Source organism: Dromiciops gliroides, chromosome 2 (assembly GCF_019393635.1).
Source record: "Dromiciops gliroides isolate mDroGli1 chromosome 2, mDroGli1.pri, whole genome shotgun sequence".
NCBI classification, from domain to species: domain Eukaryota; kingdom Metazoa; phylum Chordata; class Mammalia; order Microbiotheria; family Microbiotheriidae; genus Dromiciops; species Dromiciops gliroides.
In genome coordinates, this window is record NC_057862.1 from 412,847,149 (window position 1) to 412,865,668 (window position 18,520).

Consider the following 18,520-nt stretch of genomic DNA (forward strand, 5'->3'; position numbering starts at 1 on the left):
AGTGAAATGTTTTTTTCTTATAATTACTCTTTTTAAGTGTACAAATATGTAAATAATATGATAGAAAAAATACTGAACCATTTTTTGAATCTAATCTTAGAAGTAGTCTATTTCTAGAGAAATTCTTTTGAGGTAGAGAAGTATATTACAATTCTCTTTTGTTTTTTGAATAAGCAAATGTGATGGGATAAATTTTTTCTAAGTTGAGGAAAATTTTCCACATTTCTACCCTGTCACAACATTCTTTCAAGAGAACAGATTTGGTGGAGGGGGATTACTGGAGAGGTGAGGTTAGGGGTTACTTGCTATTTTTATGTGCCAATCTATAGTTAATAGGACACATGCTTGGTAAATAACATATATGACATTTGAGGAAAATATACTATTTAATGGAGAATGAAATCTTATGAGTTACCATGAGCTGTAGCAGTTGATCTTATAGATATCAAATTACAATATAGCCATGCTGTGTTTACCAGGATTTTACTGAGAGAACAACGGGAGCTGTCCTGATTATTGTCTGCAGGGTTATTGCAGAATCATAGGAACTGCCCCCTTTAGTGGTGAGATTAAACCTCTGGTTATACACCATCAAGCATATAATATTTTAAATTTATTTTAAGAGGCTTTTTCTTCATGCCTGAGAGATCTCCAAGGAAATAATTTATAGTTAGTGTATATCAAATGTTTTTTGGTTTAAATGCACATAGTCTGCAAGCAGTGGATAAGAGCAAAAAATCAGTGCAATCTGTATACATCATCATATTAAATTTTGACTATTTGCTTGCAGAAAATAATCTAAAACTAATAAGTTCTACATATATGTATATTCAAAGGCTGCATTAATTTTCAATAAGAGCAGCATTATCATTGTACCCACTGATGCTACAGTTAAATCTGTCAACATTTCTATAATGTACCTATATTTTGAAACCCCTCATATGGCTCTTCCATATACATTTAGACTAGATTAATACTCGAAATACAGATTCTTAGCTCAGGAATGAATCTTTTTTTAATTCATTTTTAAAAATCTCTCACATTTTTTTAGAATTCTATTTTTAGAGTAATAGAACTCAGTAATATAGCTTGTATTCCTGTTAGGGTTTTAAACATGCTATTGGTTTGTAAATTAACTTCTTTAACCTTTTTGTTTTGGGAAGGGGGGGCAGGTTATTAGAAAATGTAAAATTAGGTTAAAATAATTATTTATATAACATCCAAAATAGTGAATCATTTCTAGTAATCAATCAGTCATCATATATTAAATGCTTACTATTTGCCAATCTCTGTGTTAAGTACTGAGTATACAAAGATGTGAGAGAAAAAAAGTATAGCATGTATGATCTCAGTTTTTTTAACCTATGTGCAGCTTATCTGGAATCTTATCTGCATCAAACATTTTAGGAATTCTTAATTGTTGAAAAATTTCTTCCATAATAATTTCTAATATGATTAAGAAAGTAGATTTCCATTTTTTCCCCTTAGGATGAGAGAGGCAAACTTGAATCCAAATTTTTGGTGTATCATTGTCTGCTGATGTTTTTTTCCTAGAGTAGGTTCAATTAGAAGGCAAGTTTCTAAAATCTAAACTTATTCTCATAACAGTAACTATTTTACTTTTTATAAAAATTTTTTGTTATGCAATAAGCTCAGGAATTTCTACTTATGGGAATGTCAATGGTTGAGATTTTGATCTTTAAATCATTTTGTTTTAGCATAGGCAAACCAAATATAATTTTAGATGCAAGTATATCTATGTCAAAATGAAGATTAAAGAAACTTAGATATGTGAGGCTTATTGTTAGTATTTGATTTTCCTTGTTTGTGATATTTGAGGGCCTCTTTATTTGGGGCAGTGATGGATACACTTTTGGTTCCAGGATGAATTCACTTAACATCTTTTCAGTGAAAGTTTTCTAAGTTGGTAACTTTAACAGACCAGAAGTAAGGATGGCCTGGCCACAAAACAAGACAAAAAATAACAAAATTGCACCTTAAATCTTTTGTGGGCAAATATATACAGTTTTTGTACTAATATGTAGGACTTTTTCTCTTTATCAATAAATAGGTAAGGTTCAAGTGACAATTAAAATTTTAGCCTGATAATTGCTCCTGTTTTAAAGTTTCTATATTCTTAATTTTGCTCATTAATAAGACAGTTACATGTTTAGTGAGCCATGGATTGTAGAAACTATGAGTTGTAAGTGACCTCAAAGATCATCATGACCTCAAAGATCATCAGGTTTAACCCGTACTTTGCTCAAACACTTTCAGCAACATAAAACTTGTTCCCTTTTGAGGCAACAAGTTCCATTTTTGGTTATCTCACATTGTTAGGAATTTTTTCTTCATTGAGCTAAAACCTACCTTTGTGCATCTTCTACCTATTACCCTTTACGCTGCCTTTTGTGGCAAAAACAGGCCAAAACCTTAAAACAAAACAAAACAAAAAAGCCTGACAGCTCTTCAAAGGCTTGAAGACAGTTAACATGTCTTTCTATTCCTAGGATTTAGAGAGACCTTAGCGGTTATCTGGTCCAAATTTCTACTATATATTCATAAGGAAACTGAGCCCAGAAAGCCAGTTAGTAGTAGGAGGTTATGCAGATAGTAGGTTCAGGATCTGAGCCCCAGGTCTTACTGACTCCAAAATCATAGTTACTTCTATCATACCACATGCTATAGTTTCCAAGTTCTCACCATGCTGTTCATCCTTTGGACATTCTCTAGTTTGTCAATATTCTTCCTAAAATAAGGCATCTAGTATCATACATTTAGAGTTATAAGGGGCCTTAACATTTATCTATTCCATCTTCCTTATTTTGTACATGAGGAAATTGACTTGCCCTTGAGAATTGAAATGATGTGCCTAGTGATTTGCAGACAGTAAGTATTCTCTGAGTCTAAATTCAGAACTCTTATCATCCTGTCCAAATATTGTATGTGTGGTCTGATCATGGCACCATACAGTAGAACTGTCACTTCATCCAAGATAATATGCTTCTTTCAATACAAATTAAGATCACAGACTTTTTTGGGGTTATAATTTTATATTTATGAAGTCCACTAAAACACAGATATGTTTCACACAAACTTTTGTCTGTCCAGGTCTTCTTTCATCTTGTACTTGGTACACTTGATTTTTTGAACCCAAGTTTATGACATTTATTTTGATGGTTCTTTGATCTAATTGATAAAAATAATAGCTTGAGGTTTTTTTTTAGGCAAGCACCTATTTTGTGCCACGCATTGGGATATATAATTACAAATACAAAAACCAACCATGCCTTTTTATCCTAGGTGAATTTTGCCTCTCTTTCTCTAAAGCTGTCTCAAAGGATTTTCCTAATGCACTAAGGATTTTCATCTATTTTAAAAAACAAAAAACAAAACATTGCACAGATATGCATCTCTTTGTTAAATTCCATTTTGTTAGACAATGCCCCGTTGTTATAGTCAGGTTCTTTTTAGGTTTCCTGACTATTGTTTACGCTCCTAACTTTGTCATTTGCATATTTGATAAAAATGCTATCTATGCCCACATCTTAAATCATTTAATAAATGTAGAATACAAGGCCAAGGTTAAAGCTTTGGAACATGTCATTTAAAAGATTGATACTCACCCTTAATCATTATTGGACCCAGTTGTTCAAACAAATCTTTTTTGGCAGGGCAATGAGGGTTAAGTGACTTGCCCAGGGTCACACAGCTAGTAAGTGTCAAGTGTCTGAGGCTGCATTTGAACTCAGGTCCTCCTGAATCCAGGGCTGGTGTTTTATCCACTGTACCACCTAGCTGCCCCCTCAAACAATTCTAAATGTCCTCTTCTCCATAGGAGACATTGTCAGGTGCCTTGCTATAATCTAGATGTACGATGTCTGCCACATATTCCTTATCCAAACGTCTAAGAACTTATCAGAAAGGAAATGTGTTTGGTTTGGTATGACTTGTTCTTGAAGACTACCCACTTTTACTGACCATTTTTTCCCTTTCCAACTGCTTACAGATCATTATTTTAGTACATTGTAGAATTTAGGTAACTATTATAGAATTTTAAAACTCTACCCTTTTGCATTTTTTTTTTTTGACAATGAGGACATTTGCCCAAATCTAGCACAGTTTTCCAGAAGTCACTAATAACATTGTAGCAATCTCATTTGTTAATTTAAAATTTTTCAGGGATTCTGTTTGAGCCTGGTCTCCCTGGAGAGCCTTCAGTTTGCAAAAAGTTAGGTCCTTTTTTTTTTTTTTTTTTTGTGGGGCAATGAGGGTTAAGTGACTTTCCCAGGGTCACACAGCTAGTAAGTGTCAAGTGTTCTGAGGTCGGATTTGAACTCAGTACTCCTGAATCCAGGGCGGTGCTTTATCCACTGCGCCATCTAGCTGCCCAGTTAGGTCCTTTTAACATGGATTGTTATGTAGTTGTAATGTCCTTGTTCTGTCCATATAGATAATAAATTGTTTTTAAACTTCATCTTAGCAGATTTGGTCTGATTATTTCTCATCTGATCCATTTCTGTGCATCCATTCTATTACTCATCTCTCCCAGCTTCCTGTCGTGCATAGTTTTGCTAGACATGCCATCCATGTCTTCATCCAAGATATGTCGAATGGAACAGGGTCAAAGATTAGTATTCCATTTGATACTTCCTGCTAGGTTGACCGTGATCCACTGATCACAACTCTTTGGGCCCAGCCATTCAGTGAATTGGAATCTGCCTAGCTCTAACTTTTGCTTCTTTCCTTCTTGTCCACAGAATATCATGAGGAACTTTGTCATATGTTTCAATTAAAAGGCTTTAAAAGACTTAGCAAGTAAAAGTCTGAAAATCACTGCCTTCAAATAAAAAAATTGCATCTTCTTTCAAAGGTTAGCTAGTTTAGCATTAGCTTTGCTGTATACATCAATCTTATTACCCATAAACCTGAATATTCATTTTTGGTGCTGTTATTATCCCCATTTTTAAAGGTGAGGAAACATATCAACAGAGGTTAAAGTGACTTACCAAGAATCACACAGGTAGTAAGTGACTGAGGTTGATTTGAAGTTAGGTCTTTTGACTCTAGGCTCTGGCACTCTGTGCACCGTGGTGCCACCTAGCTGCCCCCATGAAAATATATGTATCTTTTTCCAGTAGTAGAAAGTTTAGTGTTATTCATACACATCATCTCAAGTTCCTGGTCTGTTTGGAGGGTATGAGAGTGTTTGCTAAATTTACTAGATTTGCCTAACAGACTTGTGTTTCTTTAACATTAACTTTTTGTATTTTGCTAGTTTTTTTAAACTTCTCATCGATTGCTTCATTTCACTCTCATCACCAGGTAGAGAGTGTAGGTACTGTTTTCCTGATTTTAAAGATGAGAGTCAAGGTTGCCAAAATCTCACAACTAGCTAGTTTGTGGTAGAGATGAAACTGGAACTCAGTCCCTGTGACTGTAACCCAGTGTTATTTTCATTGGATGAAGATGTCTAACAGTTAATAGCACAATAAGAACACTCTACTTGGAGTCAGGAGAGTAGGGTTTGAACTCTACCTTAGACACATACATGTGACAGTAGGTAAGTCACTTTATCTTTTAGAGCCTCAGTTTACTGCTAAGTAAAATGAGGATAATAATACTTAGGCTACATATCTTATAGAGTTGAGAAGAAAACTTTGTAAACCTTAAAGTTTATGCAAACATCCTAAAGGATGAAAGCCTTTGTTTTTATTCATATTTATGATAGAGCAGAGAATACTGAGACTTACATGTTCATGTTGTAGAAACATGTTTTTATAAAACAGATTAAATCTCCTAAGACAAAATAGTGTCTTGCTTCATGCAAATAGTAATTTAACTCTAGAAATTTTGTTTCATTGAGTACTTCTCAGGAAAGTAACCAATTGATGGAGTTGAACTAGTTTGTGCATTTCTGGTAATAGTCATCAAAATTTCTTAGGAATTTCTGTGAAAAGTGAAAAAGGACATGTCTATTCATGGGCATCTTTTGACCAACTGTTTCTCAGACATGTTAGTATGTTGTGTCTTCTATTTTGCTAGACTTTGACAGTAGGTTTCATACTTCTATTTGTCCTTTATTAGGACATTGATTTCTTTTTTAAAAGTTGGGTGACTGATATTAAAAAAAGATTAGTTTTAAAAATTAATGACAAACAATGGAACAGAGACATGCAAGGTCTAATTATTCAAACTATTCTCATTATTTAATACAACCACAATGCATATTACTTCTGGAAAATTTAGCTTAATTTTTTTTCCTTTGTCTCCTACTCCTCCATCCTTGCACACTTCATATACTTTTTCAAGATGTTTTTATAGAAAGGTAACATCTTGACTATGCACACAAACTTGCAGTGACTTAAAGTCTTTTGCCTTTCATCTTCAAATACTGTTATGTCTGGGAGATACCTTTGCTGGAAACATAGCAAATATGTTAGTGGGTGTGCAGTAACATATTTGCTTGGTTGAATTGAAAGTTGCAAGTTGTCACTTCTTTTGACAAGAGTGATTTTTTTTTTCTGTCCAAACCTAGAAATGTCTCATGAAATTGCCTGTCCTTAAATAGTTACTGAACATAGTTACAAAAAGCCTTCCTTAAATGAAACTTAGCATCTTGAAAAGTTATCACTTAAGTTTATAGACTCTCTAAACTTTAAAATATTGCAAATTAAAACTCAGTATATACTGTTTAAGTTAAAATACCTCATTTTAAGGGAATTTTAACCAAAAACCCTGAAAATTTTAGTAATTGAATAAAAATTTGACACATTGAATTTTATTCATATGTAGGAAAATAAAATTTTATGGCAAAGATATTAGAAAATAACTTAGTTAATGAAAAAGTTGGCAGAAGATTTGTTCAAATTGGCTTCAGTCAACTTTTCTTGCTTATAAGCCTTCCAGTTCTAAAAAAACCCATCAAATTCCGCAAATCTCATTGCTTTTGGCCAGTGATTAAATCTCTTTCTTTTTTGGTGTTTTAAGCTGGTCCCAGAAGTCCTTGTGTCACTTTTATCCTAAGCAAGTGATGTAGAACTTGGTTCTTTCTCCCAACAGTTATTCTTGTCAATTGCATTCATGAAGATGATCAGAGACATCGCAACACTCTTGTTTTTTATGGTTTTTATAATACCTTAAAAGTGAAACATTTCTTAGGGGATTAGTGCTGATCTGCAGGGTTAAGTCTCACTCTTATCCTCTCTCCCAACATCCCCATATCCCTCCTTTTTTTTTTTTTTTTTTGGGTGAGAAGTTAAGGACTCATAAACCTGTGTGATTGGCAGGACTCAGAAAATAAAGAAGTACAAGTCTCTTAGACAGCTTCCATATTATTAAAGTTTCATGCCTTTATTTCTGGGAAGAATGTATTCTATGGATTTGTACCTTGGCTGAAATTCTTAATGAGAGTTTTGAAGCTTTATTTATATTGTTTGAGTTACAAAACTTTTTTGTACCTTAACTAACTTGGATGTAGTTGAAAAAGCAACCATAAATTTATGAGACTATATTATCAACGTATCCTGATTCAAAAATTTCACATTTACCTAAAATGTGTTTTCTCTATGCCAATTATTGTAAGTTTTTATTTTTAAAAGGCCAACGAAAAGGTAGAGGGAAAAAAAGTCCTTTTTTTTTTCTTTTTGGAAACCAACAAATGTATTTAACCATTTTAGCACTTACTGTGCCTATAGTCCCATCTTTTCTCCTTGGTGTTTGATCAAATTGATTTTTCAGTTACAAAATTGAATAAAAAATAAAATGTAAAAGTTTATCTTTCTCAAAGTATTAGGTATATAACAGAATGAGAAAAATATTAACCTTTTTTGGAAACAGAATCCTTCTGTATGCTAGTGTTTGTACAGTCAGTGTAAGTTTTTGATCTTGTATTGCAGGAGCTGTGGTCTCCTAACTAAATTATTTAGGACAACTATTTAGAGATCACTCTCTTGCTAAGTATTATACATTGGACATTCAAGCTTCCTGACTAATTCAACCTTTGGAAGAGTTCTTCAAATTGTGATTTTTTTTTTCCCCCAATCAAAGAACACTGTTTGACTCCCACTGGCCTACTTTCTTCAGTGACAGCATTTTAAAACATTCCCCCTCATATCCTTTTTCTTTGAAGTGGCTTTTCTTTAGTTTTAGTCTGGTTCAAAAAAAAATAGCATTGTCAAAAAATAGCATAAGAGAAATAAAATCTCAGAAATAACTGAACTCCACATTTTGGCTTCTTTTCTATATGTCCACACAGTATTCCTTAGAACATAATTATCAGTAGCACAGTGCCTGGCACAAAGTAGCCATGTAATAAATGCTTGTTAACGATTTATAGTTTTAGAGTTGGATGACTTGGAGAATTTAGGTTGATTTGAAGGAGATTTTTTTTTTCTTTACTGATATCAACTTCATTGTCAATCGGTAATTTTGAATATGTAAAGACTTTTTTTGAGCTTTTTTTCTTATCATATAGGGAGACATAGTATGCCAACTCTAATACTGCTCTCTAAACAGCAATATTTAAGTGGTCATCAAGGTGTTGGACTTTTTCAAAATATGTATATAAATAAGGAAAAGGAGAAAATTTAAAGAAAACTTTACAGAGTAGATTTAGTAAGTTTTTTTACGAGTAATATGAATTTTATTTCTTAGTAAGGAAGAGATGGTTCCCTGGGTAATCCTTTTTTCCCCCATGAGAATTTAAAAAGTGGTGTTTTTAGGCATTATGTAGAAAAATCAATATTTTCTATATGAAATATTCCCCAGAGATTTCTTATGTGCTGTTTTTGAAATAAATGTAAGGAATATTCTCAAGATTTGTCTGAACAAATTATTGTAAAGGGGGAAAAAGTGCAAATACTAGAAAGAATAGTTGATTAGTCACAAAGTAGGTTCTAGTTTTGTTTTTATACCCACTTGTTGCAAGGCTTTTGTTGCTTTGTAGTTTCCTCATCCAGACAATTAAAAAAAATGGATTATAGATAGAGAACTAGAAGGGTCTTGGAGGCCATTGAGTCTAACCTCATTTTACACATGAGGAAGAATCAAGCACAGAAAGGGGAAGCCATTTATCAATGCAGGGTCACATGGTCAGTGTCTGAAGTGAGATTTGAACCCAGGTTTTTTGACTCCCAACTCCACTATGCCACATTGCCCTCTGATATTTTGAGAATGAATGAGATGATCCTTGAAATAGCCCACAGATAGATAACTTTAGGTTGTTCTTATCAAATATGCTACTGTTGATTCAGAAGCAGGGGGTCGTAAGTAAGCTCATGATTTTTATTCAACTCCATTATCAGAGAGCAGTTATCTTTCATTGGTGACTTATGCTCCCCCCCCCCCCCCCCCCCCCCCCCCCCCCCCCCCCCCCCCCCCCCCCCCCCCCCCCCCCCCCCCCCCCCCCCCCCCCCCCCCCCCCCCCCCCCCCCCCCCCCCCCCCCCCCCGCTTCATATTTGACATCTTTTACCTAATTGCTTTGTTCATATTTCCCTCTATTGACAGTACCACCTCTGCTTAATTGTCTCTTTTGGACATTTCAGCTTTCATTTACTCTATGTTCATTGGTTACATCCTAGCTGAGCACCCTCTTGAAACATTGCCACTTACCCAGAAATGGTGAAAAGGAGCATTAAGCTATTTCGGAATGATTTTCAGGGAGAGCTAAACAGTGTTAACCGGGGTGGGGAGGAGGGGAGGGGGATGGATAAAATAATGAACATAGATGCCATTTTACCTAAATTACCAGGATATTGGTCGCCTCATACTGAATTTTAAAAAATATATTTTATTTTAAAATTTTCTCTCCTCATCCTTCATCCCCATTGGGGGAAAAAAAAAAGAAAAACAAGATTCTCATGGTCAAGAAAAACAAATTCTCATATTGGCTATGTCCAAAAATATATAACTTATTCTGTACCTGGAATCCATTACCACTCTGTCAGGAGGTAGGTGGTATGTATCATCATTAGGCCTCTGGAATTGTGGTTGGTTGTTACATTAGTCAGAGTTCTTAAGTCTTTCAAGTTTATTTGTCTTTGGAATGTTTTTGTTTTTGTATAAATTGTTTTTCTGGTTCTGCTGACTTCACTCTACATCAGTTCATGAAATCCTCTCTGAAATTGCCCCTTTTGTCATTTCTGGTGGCACAGTATTTCATTATATTCATGTGCCATAATTTGTTCAGCCATTTCTCAATTGATAGGTATCCCCTTAGTTTGTGGTTCTTTACCATTATAAAAGTTTTGTACATAAAGGGTCCTTTCAAATGTAATTATTTTAGAAATTCCAAAGCCCCACTTTTACCCCTACCACCTTTTCCTTTTTTTCTTGATCCACAAAATGAGGTGAATAATTGAGTTTATTGTATTGAAAGATTTAATTATAATTTATTAAGTTTTTCTAGTAAATGCCTTTTTACAAAACTTGAATAAAATTCACAGATTTTCTATTAGTTCTTATAACTATACTATTCTAGAACCAGTGTTCTTCAGTGTCATAGTGTTGCTAAACCTATACATTGTTTTCCCCCCTTCTGTAATCTCTTTAAAAAGGTTTGAATATTCACATTTTAGCCACCTTTCCTTAGTTCTTGTTTGCATCTCCTCTCACTAGCCCTGTTTTCATTGTTTCTTTGGTTACTATTGCCCAAATACTAGCCTTTTCTTTATTGCATCCTCTCTTTTCTAAGCATTATTTAAACATGGGAAGTAACTGGTTTTAGAACGAGTTGTGTACAGTTTTGTTCTGTGAATATTTTGTTAGAGTTTTTGAAAATCCCAGTTTTTGTTCTAACATGGTAGCCATTGCTAAGTAGATTTATTAATAAAATGCTTTTAAAACAAAAATGATTCAGTATATTTAGCTGTGAAAAGTAGTTTTAAAAATTAGTTTATTTAGCCAAATGGCAGGCTGTCTCCTGGTAGAATTGTTTATTGTATACATTTATTTAGTATTTTGTGCAAGAAATGAAATAACCTCTGTTTGTCAACAGGATGAAGGTGGAACGTGACTATGAGTCTCTTCAAGAAAGACTCAACACGTTGCCTGATAAACTCTCTTATGATATTATGGTATGTATGGTATATTTCATTTAAAGTAACATAATTCGTCATTTTATTAGCTAAGGATATTGCGATAGCATCAAGGTATATTATTCAGACTTATGAAAGAATACCTAATAATACGTTAATTATAACCATAGCCAAGCATTTGCTTCAGTTCTTGTCTTTCAGATCTATCATAAATTTTCACTTGAATGACACAAGAACTGATAGCATTAATGCTAACAAAATCCGACATTTTTGGTATGCAGATCTATTGTGTAGAAAACTACAGTTATGACAGAAATATGGCACTTAGTCATTTCCTGTTACCCAGAGCAAGAACAGACCATAATGTTTTGTAATTCACGGAATTAAGCTCTGGGACATTGATTTTTATATAAAAAGGTGCTGCTAATTTTTTTCTTAATGATCTTCATATCGACATAGTGATCTATTCTTATTCCGTGAACTTGAATCTTTTATTCTAAGTGTATTCTTCATGTAAATTTATCCTTGTTTTCTACACAAACCAAAATTAAGATCTTGTAAAATGATTCTCCCCTGTATAAACTTGTTAAAGCCATTTATTTTAAAATGTGTTTCATAAAGGCATTTGTTTTATTAGAATTAATTTTTACTTTGTTCTTTATAAAGCTGATTTCAAGAGTGATGCTTCATAAGTTATTATTTCATTACTAGCCTGCTTTCTTCAGGATCATTGGGTAAACCAAAAATGTGTACATTTATGATCCTATGTTTTACAAGCCTATGAAAAACGAGAGTTTGAAATTCAACAAAAACTTGTCCAAAATCATAGCATCATAGCCCAAAGATAAAATTTTGGTCCTGAATGTTTTCCTCCTGTTGTACATTCATTCAGAAAACAAAAATAGGTTGTCAGATTAAAATACCAAGCTTAAATTTAAAAAAAGTCCAGTTGAGAGTTTTAAAAAATTTTACATCCACTTTGGAATGTGGGTTTTTAACTTTTTTTCTTTTTCTTTTGGACTACAGGTACCTTTTGGTCCTCTTGCCTTCATGCCAGGACAGCTTGTTAATACTAATGAAGTCACGGTTTTACTTGGGGACAACTGGTTTTGCAAATGCTCAGCAAAGCAGGCTGTAGGTTTAGTAGAACATAGGAAAAAACGTATGTATTCCTTTTTAGGACTTTTTCATTCATGTGTGTGTGTGTGTGTGTGTGTGTGTGTGTGTGTGTGTGTGTGTGTGTGTGTGTGTGTGTACACGTGTACGTGTACATATCACACACACAGGTCCAGAAACCATCAAATTTTCAAATTGTTTGTTCATTACTGTGAAGGTTCCTTCCTTGATACATTAGTCAAGAATTACTGCAACTGAGTTTAACTGGTAATAGAATATTATATAAAACTTTGAAAGTGGTAGGTGAAATTTCTCATTTGGCAATAATTGTTATATTTATACATTTTCAGAAATTAAAAACAGAATATGTGTCATTGTTATGGGCAGTTAAAACCTTACAACTCTGATTGAATTTGTTTTCATATTGTCATTTTTGTACATATTATAGGTAGAGCAGTGAAGATTTGTTTTCTATATGGCAAATGTAGGCAAAGATAGAAATTTAAAACGTGAATAGCATATTTATTTGGAAGAAATTATGTTTCCTCTCCCAATATTTTGTAAGTTGAGTTTTTTTTAAAGACATTTGTTAGTACTGATTTCAGTTATTAGGGTTCTTTTAAATGTGATAATGATTATTTTCAGACTTTCATGCTACTTATTGCCTATTTGATCTATTTGATTCTATAATTTTTAGTTCATATTAACTAAATCTTTAAAATCTGTATGGAGAGGAAGGTTCAAACTAAAATAATGCTCCTATATATTTACTGTGTGGTTTGAGGTCCCTGTCCTATTTTCACTTAAGCATTTGTTATGTCATATTTATTTCAATTTTGTTTCTCTCCAAACTATTAATAACCTAACTAGGTTACTATTCATTTGAATGGGCTGACTTTGCTTATAGTCCTTTTGTTTTATCTGAAGTAGCCATTATCTGAAAAATCCATTAAAAAATTAGATTTATGAAATTTTTTGACTAATGTTCTTGCCAACGTGTGGCCATAAAAATATAACTCTACTTTTGATAGTCTAATCACTCCAATATGCAGGGTTTTTAAAAACATTTTTTTCAAACAGTTTTTGTCTTTCTCTGTGGAAATAGACAAATATATATTAATTTTTTAAAAATTAATTTTCCTCTGCATAAATGAAGTAAGGCTAGGTGATATTATAGGTTTTTTAATTCCCTGAAGAGTCAATTTCTTTACCTGTACATAGCTGGGTAGTGGTATCCCTTGCTTGCAAAACCAATTTTGTAGTAGAATTCTAGGAACAAAGACAGATCATTTCCTCTGTGGGTTTAAACTGACACATTTTTCTTTCTTGTGAATATTATCTAGAATAACATGAGCATTTGTTTAGACAATAGATAACGTTTATAGAGTGGTTTTTTTCAGAGCTACAAAGCACATTTTAAAGAATTTTATTGATGCTTTTTATATCACTTTCTACAGCAACCATATAAGATATTGTTTTGATAAGATTGTGCAGATATCGTTATCCTCATGTTGTAGACTAAGAAATTGAGACCCAGAGAGGTAAAGTGATCAACACATTTACTAAGTGGCAGCACCAGGACTTGAACCTTGGGAGTCTTCTGACTCCCAAGTCTAATATTCTTTCTGCTTGGCTCATTTGCCTGAACTAGAGGGTAGTTTAAAAAGGGGATCAGTGTAACTTTGGGAGAGAACTGGAACAATATTTTTAAAGATCTTTCACCAGCAATAATTAATTTAGAAGGACAGATTCATGGCTGTTGAAGTTTGTATATTCTGTAGATATTTGAGAGACAAATCTTAAACAGTTTCCCAAATCTGCTAGGCTAATAGAATAATTTTTGGTATGATAATAGTTCTAGTATATAGAGATTTATGCAATTGCTCACAAAATAAGAATTATAACTTTGAGTAAAGTTTCCAAAACACTGGTTTATCGGTGGAATGCTTGTATAAGATAATTTTTAGAATACATATTGATATGTTTGAGAAACTGTTGGGGTTAGCAAGTTTTATGTGTATTTTTGTAGTAATTTGTAATGATTTTGAAGAAACATTTTAAATTTATATTATATAGTGTATTATAGTCAGCTCTCTCCACATTTTAAAAAAGTCTTTGACATTCAAAGAGCAAAAAAGCTATTTGAATTAAAAATATATTCAAATGTTAATTCTAATTGAAACTATTAAGGCCAAAGAGATCAGAAAGGCTAGACAGAATTTGAGCTGTTTGAGAATATCTAGTCTTGTATTATTATTTTTTTTTTTTTAGTGAGGCAGTTGGGGTTAAGTGACTTGCCCAGGGTCACATAGCTAGTAAGTGTTAAGTGTCTGAGGCCGGATTTGAACTCAGGTACTCCTGGCTCCAGGGCCTGTGCTCTATCCACTGCGCCATCTAGCTGCCCCGTTATATTATTTATATTAGTGATTCTATTAGGGTTCCTTTTTCTAGGAAAATAGAATTTATATCTTATGTAGGGCTCTGTCTTCATACTTGATGAAGTTAATGATTTAAGTTAACTCTCTCATTGCTTTTGCATTAGTTTCCAAAATATTTGGCTGAAAATATATTCCTTACGGAATTTTGGAACAGCAGTTCTTAAAGTTGTGGAGAGATTCAATAAACATGAAATTTTGAAAAATGTATTTTGTGGGTTTCCTTATAACCAATTTTTGCGGGCCTGGCCTAGGTGAGACAAAAGAAGTAAGCCCAGTTATCAGTTTGGCTTTGGATATAACTTTTTGAAGATATAGTTACGGGAGATCAGAAGGCATACTTCAATATGTGTCCAAAGGATTTTCACATCAGTATATATCTTTTTCTCATTTTAAAAATTAAATTTGGAAAAACCAGAGAAAGAAGGGTTAAAGGACAATGGGAAGTTTTGTTTGTACTTTGCAAGGCTTTTATAAGCTCTGGAGGGGAGGGGAAATATTTGGAAACTACCTACAGGCAAAACATTTATTTCCTTAATCTGCTTTTCCTGTTGATAAGAGCCAGAAGCAACTAAATGATTTTGCAGGTTGAGGTATTCTTCATCTTGTCTTGTGCTTAACATTTTTGATATCAGTTGATAAGATTAATCACAGATTAGTGTTTCGTTAGTTTTTGTTTTGTAACATAGTATTGTTGTCAAATTGGTTTCCTTTAAATATATTCCATAGAAGTTTGTGGAATTTGTAAGTGTGTATTTTATTTTGTCTTTGAGTAAATTTTTTTCTCCAGAAGAATACATCTCTAATTTCATAATGGGAATCAGTGAGCAAATAGGATTCAATATACAGATAAACTAGTCTCTCCTTTTTGGATATTTTCAGTAATGTGTTCTATTTGCGTATATGAATGTATAGGTAAAAATGATTTGAATTTGAATTTCTGTACTATGGGTATTAAAATCTCAAAATAACATTTAAATGAAGAATTAGAAATATTGGCTTAAGAGGCTAGATCCCTGTATCTTTAGAGGTATTTGACTCCGACTTCAATAGAGCATAGTAAAATTCAGGACTGAGTTTTTCAAATAAGTTTATCTGAAATCCTAATTTTGCTATCCTGTGCTTGCATGTGTCTCTTGGATACATCTTTCAAACTGTACGTACAGTCAGCATTCTTTAAAAGTTTTATTGTAAAAACTTAATTTCTTGGTACTTAGAAGCAAGATAGTTTGGTTAGTACAACTGAAATGTTTGAAAAAAGAACTTTTCATGTACTCTAATCTTTAAAACAGACCACCCTGGCCACACACAGGTCTCCTAATTGGAAGTGGATGATAAAGATGAAGCTGCTGTAGTGGAAACCAAATGAATAATTCAACTCAGCTATATTAATATTTAATTGAGTGCCCATGGGGTGTGCAACGTTTTACTAGGGGCTATAAGGTAAGATCTTATGGAATATAGAACAGCCTGGCCCCTATTAGGGTTCTTTATATCAATTCTTAGGTCTTTAAGATAAAGCTAATGCCACAGAGCCTTATACATAGTAGGCTTTCAACAAGTATCTGTTGAATGAATAAAATGAATTTTGTTTTTTCTGTGTGATGATTAGTTTTAATTCATTTGCCACTTTTCTTGGCAATATTTTGTTCGTATAATATGGCTTGTACCTCAGAATGCAACTATTATGTTTTTGAATTAAAAAATGTTGTTTAGCTGTGGAATTAAATGAATTGGGGCATTTATGATATGGAAGTATAGTCAAGCTATTGCTAGACTACAGTGGCATCAAGCTTTGTGTTAGGGTGTGTGCAGATTGCACAGTGTAGGTAATAATGCCTAGTTAGTGCTATATTTGTATGAAGTTACTTTTGTTAACTGTGCCTGAGCACAAGGAAAGTTGAATACAACTTAAGGATAATAAAACTTAATCTTTAGTGGGAAAATAGAAATGTAGAAGATGACACATGTATATGACTGGGTAGAAAACACTCACTCATTATGTCTAAAGAGGGGGTGGGATAGAGAGCCCTGGTACTTGCATAAGAATGTTAATGTTTTCCCAAAAATACTGTGTGAAACAAGGATGGTTGTAGGTATAATTCCATATTCAAGTTGAGTTGAAGAGGACATGAAAATAATTTGGATTAAATCATTATTGAAAATAATTGGGAAGATAGCATGGAATGGGATAAGAAGGCCCCCTGTCAGGAAGACCTGTATTCAAGTTCTTCCTCTGACAAATGGTAGCTATGTGACCCTGGGCTAGCCACTTAACATCTCAGTATCCCCAGACAACTCTAAGGTTGAATTACTGATTTGCATTTGCATTCACTTTAAAAAAGTGAAGAATTTCTATCAGAGAAAATGCCAGCATTAATAAAATGATAGGTATGAACTAAAACAAACATAAAAACCCCAAGATCCCTTCAAATTTTATAAATCATCTTTTTTGATCCAGTATTTACAGAATTAAGTATTTCTGCTAAATAATACTTCTAAAAAAACAGTTGCTTTTAAGAGAAAACCTGCCTGAGTATTCTGACCTTAGCAAATGAAATTGAAAAAAAGAAACCTAAAAACACATTTTTACAATATGTTGTTCTCACTGTTAAAAATGAGGACAAAAACTTGAAACTAATCTCCTCAATTGGTTTTTATTATTTGCTGGTGTTTACTAGGCATTTAATAATTTTGATAAGTCAATTTAAAAGTATATTCAAAAGGTATTTCAATACCTCTAAAGTTATTTATTTTCTACAAATGGTTATAACAATTTGTAGTTCAATGCTTAAAAATAAAACTTTTACTGTTTAGGTTTAGGAGAAAGTTCAGTGGTTTGGAAACCTTAAATGTAGATGTTTTCCATAGCTGTACCTGCTCTATATAGTGCAAATTTTTAATAGGTGAATTGCAGTTTTAATTTTTTAAAAAAATCCTGAAGATAAATAATTACTGTGGCCCCAAAGAAGGAGTTTTACAGTTTCCTAGCATCTTCTCATCCAATTAAAAAATGTTATTTATATTATTAATTTGGCCAAAAGAGAGTTTAAAAAAAGCAACTAATCATAAGCAAATCATTTCATCTTTTTGGGCTATTTTCTCTTCTGTAAAAGGAAAAATTGGATATTTCATGAGTCTGATAATAACTAAGCTTTAGAAAGGAAGAAATTATAGTACATTTCATAGAAAATAAAAACTCAACCTGTTATTTGCTTAAATTCAAGCTTTGTTGTATTTCCATATTTTCCTTTTTTTAAATCTTTAAATATTTGTTCCTTTCTTTGCGAACTTAAGTAGTAGAGTATATTCATAATTGTCCTATTGTGAGGCTGTATTTGTTATTAGAAAGAAAGACTTCCCTAAAGTATATTTAACTGCACTTATATTTTACTTCAGAAAACATTTGCATTGTCTTAATTTTGTCTGGGTGTATCAGGTAAAAAGGTTTTCTGTAGAGGTTTGCAAACATTTCCACTAGGGGGCACTCTGTATTGAAAATGTTTTGAAAATGTTTAGTTGTCTTAACAGCAGAAGAGGAAAAGAAAGAGCTTGATACTGGAATGATTTTTAACAAGAACTTCAGAAGTTCTTCACTATGACATTTCTACTGATACTCAGTGCATTTGAAATATTGATATGAGAAACTTATGATTTATAAATTTTTGAATAGTATATAAAATTCTAGTAATTTGCATAAGGTCAATCTAAATTATAGACTGTATTGCAAAATATCCCTTTAAAGTCTGTTCTACTAATGTGATATTTCTGAATAGTGGTCCTGATGGGTCTGTCTTAATGGATAATAAGACTCTTTGTAGCTTAGCAGTATTCACATCCTCCGAACAATTTGTATGCTTGCTTTTCAACAATTTCTTCTTTTTCCTACACTAAACATGTACTCTGTAACCTTGTTTGCACTGTTAATTTGC

At 32.9% G+C, this 18,520-nt stretch overlaps 1 protein-coding gene across 2 annotated transcripts in view; it reads left to right on the forward strand.

The window, feature by feature from the left end:
• The window catches only part of URI1 (URI1 prefoldin like chaperone), a 67,283-nt gene that overhangs the window by 31,867 nt on the left and 16,896 nt on the right, over positions 1–18,520 (forward strand). For both annotated transcript variants that reach the window (XM_043985512.1, XM_043985513.1), the window contains 2 exons: positions 10,998–11,076; positions 12,064–12,199. In XM_043985512.1, the coding sequence (XP_043841447.1) occupies positions 10,998–11,076; positions 12,064–12,199 (215 nt within the window). The remainder of the gene's footprint in view (positions 1–10,997; positions 11,077–12,063; positions 12,200–18,520) is intronic.